Here is an 11,023-nt window from a genome sequence, read left to right as displayed (position 1 = left end):
GACCCTCGCTGGGCGACGGCGGGCAAGCCCGGCGAGGTCGGCCTCGCCTCGCATGGGCGAGCCCCGACGAGGGCTCCTCGCCGGATCCGGCGAGGCCGGCCGTCGCCCGGGCCATGGCGGCCCCGCCGGCGTCGCCTTCCCGGCGACGTCCGGCGGGCATCATCGTGGCTCGAGCGACGGCCGGCCTCGCCGGATCTCGCGAGGGAGCCTTCGCCGGGCTCGCCTCGCCATGCGAGGCGAGGCCGACCTCGCCGGGCTTGACGGCCGTCGCCCGAGCGAGGGTCGGCCGGGCCTCGCCCGTGGCGGCGGCGCGACCTCGTCCGGCGAGGCCAGCGGCCGGTGGCCGGCCTCCGGTCACCGGCGGTGACCAAAGGGAGAAGAAAGAAAAGAAAAAAAGAAAAGAAGGAAAAAAGAAAGAAAAGAAAAAAAAAGGAAAAAAGAAAAAAAATTATTTAAAATAAAAATGCTGATCGTACGTGTCTTGATCAGTATCTCCCATGAGCCACATCGGCTTCAAAATTAATAAAAAATGCTACGTCGGATTTCCGGCCAAACCGGACCGGAGTTGGCACTTAAGTGATCGTTTTTCAAAAAATTTGGCACTTAAATGATCCAAATGGAACTTTTGGCACCAAAGTGAGTTCCGTACACAACTTTTGGCACTTCTGCTGTTCTTTCCCCCGCTTCTTTTCCAACAATCTTATTCATGATATGTGGGATCGTTTGTGGTTGCATCTGCAACGTTGGGAGAAGCGATCCAGACACGACCTTGGTAGATCATTTGTGCAAAAGAGAGAAGTACAATTCTTCGAGTTCTTACACCTACGATGTCGCAGACGTGACTGACAAGTTGATCACGTTCACGGGGAACAATAGTTACGATTATTACTACCAGCATTCCTCTGGCGATTCTACTTGTTATGGTCATGCGGCGTGCAGTGGAAGGATCACGAATGGAGATTGCTTCTATTGTTTGCAAAGTGCTTGTGAAACGATCAAGGTAATGTGCGATTGGAGTATCGGTGTGCAATTTCAGTTGAAGGATTGTAGGATGCGGTACGAGAATTCTCAATTCGTGGAATAGAAGGGTCTTGTGGTATGTGGTATTTTCTTTATTCTTCTTCTTCTTCTTCTTCTTCTTCTTCTTCTTGGTTTGAACGGGTCGACACAGTAAACCTTGGATTTTTGGGACCCCGAAAATGTAGACATGGGGGAGGACTTGATCCTTAGGGGCTAGAGTTGGGACTTTGGGACCTAACCTGAGACCCTACCCCTTAACTTAGGAACTCGATACCTGGACTTGAAACCAGGGCCCCTGGCCCCTAGACCTTGATGGCCAGAGTCAAGGGACCCAAGGTCCTCGGAGGCAGGGCTCTAGGTCCAGCATTACTGTCCTGAATCCACGGGTTCCGAGTTCTTGCATTGGAATCGGGTCCATCTTCTAAAAACGTGTTCAATGTGCTCCGATGGTAGCCACCTTAAAATGACAATTAAGTGTTCAATGTGCTCCGATGGTAGACACCATAAAATGACAATTAACCTTGAAAGTAACTTACTTTGAAAACATTTTTCATATAACTAGTAATGGTTGCACGTCGTTGCACTGGAATGGAAGCTATGGGAGGAGAATTTCAATTGCACCTATAAGTTGACTACACTCAAGGTTAGTATGGTCATACAAATTTGTTTAACTAGACGAACAAGAGGAATTGCAAATTAGATAATAAAAAAAGGGTTAATACCACGAAAAACTCTAAACTGATACACATGTGACAATTTTACTCCGAACTATTTTTTTGACTACAAAAAATCCCAAACTTGTACACCTGTGATAATTTTACCCCAAACTATTTTTTTACCACCAAAAACCCCAAACTGGTATACCTGTAACAAATTTACCCTCCGTTAGTTTCCGTTAAATTTTACTGTCAAATTGCTAAGTTTGATAACATGTATTAGTTGAAGGGTGTACCAGTTTGGGGTTTTACCCCTCTGTTTGTCACAAGTTTACCAATTTGTGATTTTTCGTGATATTAATCTAATTTAACGGATACTAATTGAGGGTAAATTTATCACAAATGTACCAGTTTGGGATATTTAGTGGTCAAAAAATTAGTTTGAGGTAAAATTGTCACAGGTCAGTTTGGGATTTTTGGCGGTCAAAAAAATAATTCGGGGTAAATTTGTCGCAGGTGTACCAGTTTGGAGTTTTCGATGGTCAAAAAATTAGTTCGGGATAAAATTCTCACAGATGTACTAATTTGAGGTTTTTCATGATATTAACCCATAAAAAAAAACATACTGCACAAATTATAAACACCAGAAAATATGAAGAAATTTGTATTTGCAAACTCACCTTTTCAAAGAGAGGTGTTTGCTCCTGCAAACATGAAGGAAATTACTAATCTTTATTGCTATATGCATTTTTTACTAAGATCAAAGAAAGAAGAGGAAATACAAGTAGCACAACAGCCGTGTTGTTGAAACAAAAAGATGGTCACGGAAATATATTACTAAAGGTACGAAATGGCGTGTTTGTTCGAACATATTGCTTCAAAAAGAAGTGCTTATTCACGCAAACTGTATACTAGGAATCAGTGAAATACCTTTCATCAAAGGTTGATTTTTTACTTTTTTATGAATCGAGTTCGGTGGCGATTCAAATAGGAATTGAATTGCGTAACAAGGATCAAGAACAACTAAATCCAAAAGAAAAGAAATGAAAATATAGGAAACTGAAATATTAATAAACTGAAACTGGGAGAATAATAAGTTTGTGTTTATGATCGTGGATCCCTTTACAATACACACCCACTAGCTTTTGTAGTCTACACAGCGTAACTGCTCATGGGTAGTTAATATTCTTCGTGCGATTACAAAGAGTTGTGGCTTCAATCTCTAAATTTTAGACTCCATGATCACACGTCGACCTTATTTGCAAGCGATTACAACTCTTTGGATGCCATTAGACTTAATCGTCACTCGGTGCCTTCATCTTCAATCAGCATCTTCACTTTTGTCTTTCTTCATTCCACATCCAACACTTGGTGACAATTGTCAACCAATTGCCGTCATATATCGATGATTGTATTCTATGGTTATTGATAACTTTGGTCATCGACGAGTATTTATGCATCGATAACTTATCGATAATCAAATTGTACTTAACACCGAGCTCTATGCTCATATTGATCGGCATCATGTCTACTACAAATACTTGGTCATTTTTTGTTGTAAGAATAAATATTAATAACTTGCATATTGAATTAAAATTTATGGACTATATCAAATCACGATTTACAATGGGAAGGGAAGCAAATGTCCAAAACGTGCAATGTCATGAAAAGGCGTATGTGTCCGTACAAATATGGTACATCCACTACTTACTATTTTTTAGAAACAAATATATATAGCTTTAAAAAGAGAAAATTTGATTATGCAAATATATGAAAGACATATAATATGAATTATCGTGTGTATATTCGTTATCGAAAAGTAGAGTAAATTAATCCTTTGAATTTAAAAACGGTAGCTTAGATATATATGCACCAAAAAGAATTTTCCTTATTATTCAAGAGGTGCTATATTAAGGTAGTGAAATATGAAGAGGGTAATTACCATTTTTAAAAATAAATTAAATGAATAATTAATTTTTTTAAAATGGAAAATGACATAAATGGTCAATGAATTTTGGTTTAATGTGCAATGTCGTCTCCGTACTTTTAATTTGTTGAATGTAATCCATAAACTTAAACCCAATGTGCAGTATCGTTCCTGAACTTTTAATTTATTTAGTGTGGTCCATGAACTTTTTATATATGTTCAATTCTGTCATTAACTATATGAAAATATTTAATATTGTCTCTGAACTTCAAATTAATAGAAGGATACTATTTGATATTTCCATATAATTTAGGAACTAAATTGAATATTTACAAAAAGTTCAGGAACCGCACATTACACATTGGGCTAAAGTTGAAAGACCACATTAAATAAATTAAAAGTTCGGGAACGACATTATATTGAGCTAATATTCATGGACCGTTTATGTAATTATCGTTTTTTAGAAAAACAACAATTGAAAAAAAAGGGAGAGTGAAGAAATGGAGGTGCCAAACCTTCCTTCACCTCGTCGCTGTGGTCTGAGGACAGTGGTCGGATTTCGCGAGGCGACACCTTGAGAGAGAGAGAGAGAGAGAGAGAGAGAGAGAGAGACAATGTATTGTGCGGCGAGCTTGCAAGCATCGAATGCTTCGACCCATCCGAGCTCCGACCGTGAATCCACCGCGCCGTCTTTTCCGGCCCGCCGGCCGCCGGTTCTCCGGCCGCGGCCTCGACCTCGCCGGTCCCTTTCGCTGTCCGTACGGTCGGTGTACGGTGGAGCGGCCGTGGAGGAGGCGGGTTCCGGGCCGTCGGTGTCGTCGCAGTACACCTCGTCCGTCGGGTCGTCCTCCACCGCGGCGCTTCAGCTCTCCCAGTGGAACCTCACTCAGCGCCATGTTCTCATGCTGAACGTCATCGCTTGTGCGGTACTCTCCCTCTCCCCTCGCGTTCTCCTCTGTTTCGCGATTCAGTGATTGATGGACTGCTGATAGTAATGTTGCTCGGTTGAAAGAAGAATGATTTGCGTTGCCCAGAATTGTTGTTGCAGGTTGGGGTTTACGAAAGGTTGGGGCAAATTAGATGATGCTAGATTTTCCATTTTACATTGATTCTGGCATTTTGTAGCTGTTTACTTTTGTCTACACCCAAATACAGTACTTATCGCCGGAACCATGATCATGTAGATTTTCTATATCTTGCCCCCTAAGCTGGGTATAGCAAAATCTTCTTTTTCCTCGCCATGAATCAGCTGTGTGAATTCTTAGGGGTGTGTTATGCTGTGTGAATCAGCAACCTTTGGTGATCGCATCGGATGATAAGCCTGAGTTGAGCCCTCGAGTCTGTTTCGCGATATTTTTAACCTGAACTGCATGAAACTGTATTACTGAAAGCTGTTACGAAGATTAACCTTATCCTGTGTCATCAGAATTGGAGGGATTTGCCAATTTGGGATAGTTCAATCTTGAGGTTCACTTGACTTTAATCACCCAACTTCTTTTTATTTTTCCCTTTGTGGCTTTCGGTAGAAAGAAGGGGATATTTGAAATTTGGTGAAAGATGTTGTTCAATTTCAAAAATTCAGAAATTGCAAGTCAAGTGGTTTCTTGGTATAGATCTCCCCTATCTTTCTGTTCTTCTGGAATCCGGTAATACGTTCTCTATTGGATAAGCTGTGTTACATAAAGAAGTCAAGTGAAACTTCCCAGGTTAGTCACGAGACCCGGCAATGCAAATGTTAATTCTTAGGGGCCAATTTTTGCGTGAACCAGTATGTAGTAGCCCAGGCTGCATTTTGGTGTTTGTCAATGGAATGAACAAGATCTAAGGCAAGTGAAATTTCTCTAGGAGTTCTCCTCTGGTTTACAATGTCTGCTCTTGTTTTATCTTGGCCTGACACTAGATTAGATCTCTTGAGATGTCATAATGTGTCAGGAAAACGCGTGGTCAACCATAATTGGACATTTCATCCCTTGATTGGAAGACTTTTCCCAAACTTTCTTCCTTTTAAACTAATCAAGCTGAGCGTACTGTTTTCCTTTACTGAGCATCGTTATTTTTTATCATTCTTCTATCGCATTAAAAATTTGGATTTATATTCCACAACCCCCTGACTCTGAGCTGGCCTTTTTGTTCTCTGTTTTGTTCGACCCACCGGATGTGCAGATTCCTAGCTCTACTGCACAGTGTTTTTCTTGTTTTTCTGTATAACTGATAGCTTTCAGTTGAACTTGGTCGAGATTACATCTCACAAGGTTGATCATACTAGCTGCGGTTGCTTCTTCTGAAATAGTATCTCGACATTGTCATATTGAGCAGTTGTAAGCGATACAGGGTTTGGTGGTATTGTGCATTGAGATACTGAGTGAAGTTTCTTGGTAATGAAACAGAAAAGTTCGTGATGCCGCCACTATTACGATGGAATACTTGTAAAGGCATATACTTTTAATTCTTAAAGGACTTGAAATGTGAGACATCACGAGCATATTGTTATATACTAGTCTACTTGTAGATTGTGTTATCAGATATATTTATCCTGTTAATGCATGGAGGTGTGTGGCAGTGACTTTATCAAATGCCCCTAATGTATCTTAAGAAAAAGAATGACCGATTTATATCCATTTAACCTTGTGTAACATTGATCTTCCACAGATATTCGGATATTTGGGAGTTTTCTTTTCCTTTTTATCTTCATTGATTTCTGGTGTATTATTATGAGTAGGTATTTGAGACTCATTACAGGAAGCGAGCATCACTATTGGAACTTGTATCTTCTGCTAATGGATGTTACTTCGAACGTTACTTTCTAGGCTCTAATTTGATGCTAAATGGTACCTTTTCTTTTCTGCAGGCTGCACTTTCTGCAACATGGCTATTTTGTTCTGCCATTCCTACTCTTCTGGTATGATATATATTTTCGCTCGCTGTAATGAGTACATTGTATTGATGCTGTGTTTGACTTGGCTTCTGTTGATGTATCAATTTTTGTGTCATTTTTCCCTCCTTTCTTCGTCCATTTTCTTTCCTATAGGCTTTCAAGAGGGCAGCTGAATCACTAGAGAAGCTGATGGATGTGACTAGAGAGGAGCTTCCTGACACAATGGCTGCTGTTCGATTATCTGGGATGGAAATCAGTGACCTGACTATGGAAATTAGCGATCTGGGGTCTGCAATTGTACCCATTTTTTTTTCTGTAATACCACTCAAAAATCCATCTCACATGATATCATTTCACCTTCTTGAAACTTCCCCAGCCAGGACATAACTCAAGGTGTTAGGAGATCCACTCGAGCTGTTCGCATAGCTGAGGAGAGATTGCGCCAGTTGACCAACATGGTCCCACCAGGTTTTCTCCTCCCATAGCTTTTCTCTGGATTTTTTTCATGGTCATTTTCCTTTCCTTTTCTTTTGCCTGGGATCATCGAGTTTTACTTTGTTTTTTACTTGATTAGCCGTATTGCAGGGGATACCAAGGCAGGAAACTGAGCCTAAAGGACCAGCATTGGCTAGAACTGCAAAAGGGCTACGCGAGGGAATAGTTAAGGGTAGATCACTCCTGCAGATGCTTCTAACCCTCACTCGGTTTTCTAGGTTGGCATTAAACTATATTGCCGGTAAAGCAAAGAGATAATCTGAAAGGGACGGCATAGCCATAGGCAATAACGTAGTTTGGTGCAATCTCATCTTACTTCTTTTCGTATCTGATGTTGAGCGCCATAAAGTCACTTTTCTTATCCATGTCTCTGTAATCAGTAGTAGTCTCAAGGATTCTCTTGAGATATAAAGGGAGCATGGGATTGTTTCTCCTACTTTCACAAGTGGATTTTGTCTCCTCTCTTTTCTTTCGGATTGATATTTTTGTTATTTCCTACAGAATCTCTCTGTGGTGTTAATATCATTGATATGGTGAGCTTTTGTAACATTGGAGGCAAGTGAGACTTGCCTTGGTGGTGGCAGGTCGAAAATCATTTGAGTTCCACTGAATCGAGCACGAAATTACATGATAAAAGTAAACCAATCTATAGGCAACATAGTGATTACATGATAAAGAAATATGCTTGTTTGTTTGAGGTGGTCAGCTTTTTGACATACATACGTATCTGACTTTTTGATATCTTAGGTTTGTGGTAAGTATGAGTTTGACCGTATGTTGTTAAGAAAGCTAACTTCTTAATACGATCTTATACAGATCCAATCAAGATATCTCGTCATGTGCCGACCAGTTCGAGAAAATGAGAATGTTGTCCTCTTTGTACTTGCATATCCATGATCAAGAACTAGCGCAGGACTTGGATCTCTGCATTAGGGACTAAAACATTGACGGTGATATGATGTTCAAGATACGGTAGGAAAATAAGTACGAACATGAATGCTGCCTACTCATTTGAATTTGACAAATAGTTCAAGACCGATTAACATACACATTGGATATGACCTATTAACAGACACATGGGATATCCAGATTCAAGGTAGCTTAACTAGGGCTGTGAATGACAATCATTTTGTTTCAGAAATTAATTTCTGGCCAGAAATTGATTTTTCTATTTCTGTTCTTGGACGAGTTTCTGAGCAAAAAAATACGTTTGATAACGACATAAAATTTCTGTTCCCGAAACAAAATTTTGTTTGATAACGGTATAAAATTTCTCCCTCTTGAGTGGCCGGTGAGTGGACGGAAGGTGGCAGATGGTGGCAGTGAATGGCAGGCGGCGAACGGCGAGGGAAAGCGGCAATGGACTGCGACGCGGCCAGTGCGGAGGACGGCGGCCGGCGACGGGAGAAGGGTAGCGGCGGGAGGAGGGTGGTTGGTGGTGAGAGACGGTGACTGGTGGACGGCAGCCCATGGAGACCAGCGAGGGGAGGAGGGCGGCCGGAGGCGAGAGTGGTGGCCAGTGGACAGCGGCCGATGGGGGGAGGCAAGCGGTGGCGGGAGCGGTGGCTGGTGGATGGCATGCGGTGACCCACGGTGGCCGGCGGTGGCAGGTGGGCAACGGCTGGAGGCAGGCGGTGACGGGAGAAGGGTGGTCAGAGATAGGAGATGGTGGCCGGCGGTGGAAGGAGGGCGGCCGGCGGTGGGAGACGGTGGTTGGTGGACGGCGGGCGATGGCCGGTAGGGGGAGGTGAGCGGCGACGGGAGGAGGACGGCTTGCGGGCAGCGGTGGGAGGCGGCTGCGGCTAGAGGCGGACGGCGGCGGGAGGAGGGCGGCTGGCGGTAGTGAGAAGCGAGCGGCGGCTGGCGGTAGTGAGAGGCGAGCGGCGGTAGGAGGAGAGCGGCTGTCGGGCAGCAGTGGGAGGAGGCGGCAACTGGAGGTGGACGGCGGCGGGAGGTGGTTGGCGGCGGGAGGCGATCGGCGGCGAGAGGAGGGCGGTCGGCGGCGGGAGATGATGGCCGGCGGTGGGAGGCGAGCGAGTGCCGGAGAAGGCCCGCCGGCAGCGGGTGACGGTGGCCGATGGACAATGGGCAGCGACCAGCGGTGGGAGGCGGGCGGTGGCCCACTGTGGCTAACGGTGGGAGGTGGACGGCAGTGGGAAACGGTAGCTGGCGGCAGGAGGCGAACGGCGACAGCAGCCGGCGGCGAGAGACGGCGAATGGCGAGAGGCAGCGGCTGGCAAGTGGACGGCGGGTGGGCGACCAGCTAATAGCGAGGATGAACTTCTTATTTCTGTTCTAAATCTATTTCTAGAACAAAATTTTGTTCCAAAAATAGAAATTAAAATTGCGTTACCAAACGGATTTATATTTCAAACCTATTTATGGAATAGAAATAGAGAAACAGAATGTTTATCATTCACAGCCTAAGAGTGCGAAATCTAAAAGATAATCAAGGCTTCTAATCTTTATCCAAACAGCACCACATCCAACATCTATGGAGTGATCAAGGTATGCTTCTCGTCAGTACTTACTGTCACGCCCCGAACCCCCTCGAGCCCGCGACACTCTTCTCTGGTCGAATAATGCGATGTCCCAGGGTATCGCCGACCCAATTGAACTTATCAGAGATTTGAAACGATCAGCGAAAGCCACCAATACCCGGACAAATAAAACTGGGGTAATTAAGGAGAATAAACATACTCATTCCTCATTCAAACTTATATAATATTCACAGTTTATAACCATCATATACATAAGCACACCGAACTATATACCATCGATAACCAAAACGATCGATGATCTGGGTATTCTATCATAAAAAATGGTACGTTCCAAAAAGCATAATCCAACCTCTAAACCTAGCCCCTACGCCCTCTGCTTGGCGTCCACTCCGAGTCTGATTCTTCGTCCTCTGAACTTGAATCCCCCTGGACTGTCTGCTCCTCCGAGGACTCAGGCTCGGCCTCAATCTCGCTCGGGTGATTGATGTCACCCGACTCCGCTGGAACCTCGTCCCGCTCCTCCGAGTCGGACTCCTCATCAGACCCGTACTCTGGTACAAACTCGGGGTCAATCCACTGTTCATACGGGGGTATATACTCCGGTTCTCCTTCAGGCTCAGCGGGTTCATTCTCGGGTTCTGCCTCGGACTCTTCTTCTTCCGGTTCTTCCTCTGGGATCGCCTCGAGATCCACGTCCATTGGATCGTACCCCGCCTGCGATTCGTCAGGTTCTGGTTCATGCTCGGCCTCCGAGGGCTCAGGTGCTGTAGGCGCATGTTGCAATCCAGACTGCGCCAGACTAGTCTCCACACTAGTCAACTCGCCATCAGGAGGAGGTATAGCAGACGGGTCCCAGTCCCCAACTCCATTAAAGGGGACGTCAAATCCGCGGACGGGACCAAACTCGTCTATCCCGTCTCGAAAGAACCAAGCCGTGAACGTGTTGGCTTGCAAGAGGGGTAGTCCTACGTCTACCCAAACTACCGTCGTATGCTTAACCCAGGTCATATTATCATCTATAGGAAACTCTACAACATTGTGGTCGGTGTGCATTGGTACTCCAAAACGCTCAGGCGGCGGCGGCGGCGGAGGATTCATGGCTCAGGCCGGGGTTCTGAAATTGTTGGTTAAAACAACCATGAGAATACATCTCAGCAAGCACACACCCTAAACCCCACCTAGGCTATCACGTACCTCCAGACAATCACAAACACAATCACACTCAGCCATCACATAACAGGCACTCAATTATGCTTACCTGGACCTTTCCAGTGTGCCACCTGCACGTTAGTCACAACAACACCATTTCCAATCACATGCACGCTCTAATTACATTTCATGCATTCATTCCGGCCTCATCACATTCTTTTCCACCACAACTCGCCAGTGACCCGCGTAATGATACCGCCTCAGGTTCACTGCGACCATCTCGCAATCAACTCGCCAGTGACCGGCGTAATGATACCGCCTCAGGTACACTGCGACTAACTCATAACAACACTTCAAGGCCCACGTAGTGGTACCGCCTCAGGCTCAACACCCACCATCT

At 44.6% G+C, this 11,023-nt stretch overlaps 1 protein-coding gene across 1 annotated transcript; it reads left to right on the top strand.

Annotated features, from left to right (window-relative positions):
• Positions 1-4,137: 4,137 nt before the first annotated feature.
• On the top strand, positions 4,138-7,293 carry LOC115681924 (uncharacterized). Its single transcript, XM_030606031.2, has 5 exons — positions 4,138-4,529; positions 6,452-6,502; positions 6,632-6,765; positions 6,855-6,946; positions 7,053-7,293. The coding sequence occupies exons 1-5, from the start codon at positions 4,218-4,220 to the stop codon at positions 7,229-7,231; spliced, it is 768 nt and encodes a 255-aa protein (XP_030461891.1). The 5' UTR covers positions 4,138-4,217; the 3' UTR covers positions 7,232-7,293.
• The last annotated feature ends 3,730 nt before the right edge of the window (positions 7,294-11,023 follow it).

This window comes from Syzygium oleosum, unplaced genomic scaffold (genome assembly GCF_021117445.2).
Source record: "Syzygium oleosum isolate NSW1041296 unplaced genomic scaffold, Sole_v2.1 Sole_v2.26, whole genome shotgun sequence".
NCBI classification, from domain to species: domain Eukaryota; kingdom Viridiplantae; phylum Streptophyta; class Magnoliopsida; order Myrtales; family Myrtaceae; genus Syzygium; species Syzygium oleosum.
The sequence above is the reverse complement of the archived record's forward strand: the minus strand, read 5'-3'. Positions and strand labels throughout refer to the sequence as shown.

Bases quoted from the DNA above. Each gene is read 5' to 3' on its own strand.
- LOC115681924 (XM_030606031.2), top strand. From the start codon at position 4,218: ATGTATTGTGCGGCGAGCTTGCAAGCATCGAATGCTTCGACCCATCCG. The intron at 4,530-6,451 runs GTACTCTCCCTC...TCTTTTCTGCAG, and splicing joins TGAACGTCATCGCTTGTGCG to GCTGCACTTTCTGCAACATG. The intron at 6,947-7,052 runs GTTTTCTCCTCC...TTACTTGATTAG, and splicing joins GACCAACATGGTCCCACCAG to CCGTATTGCAGGGGATACCA.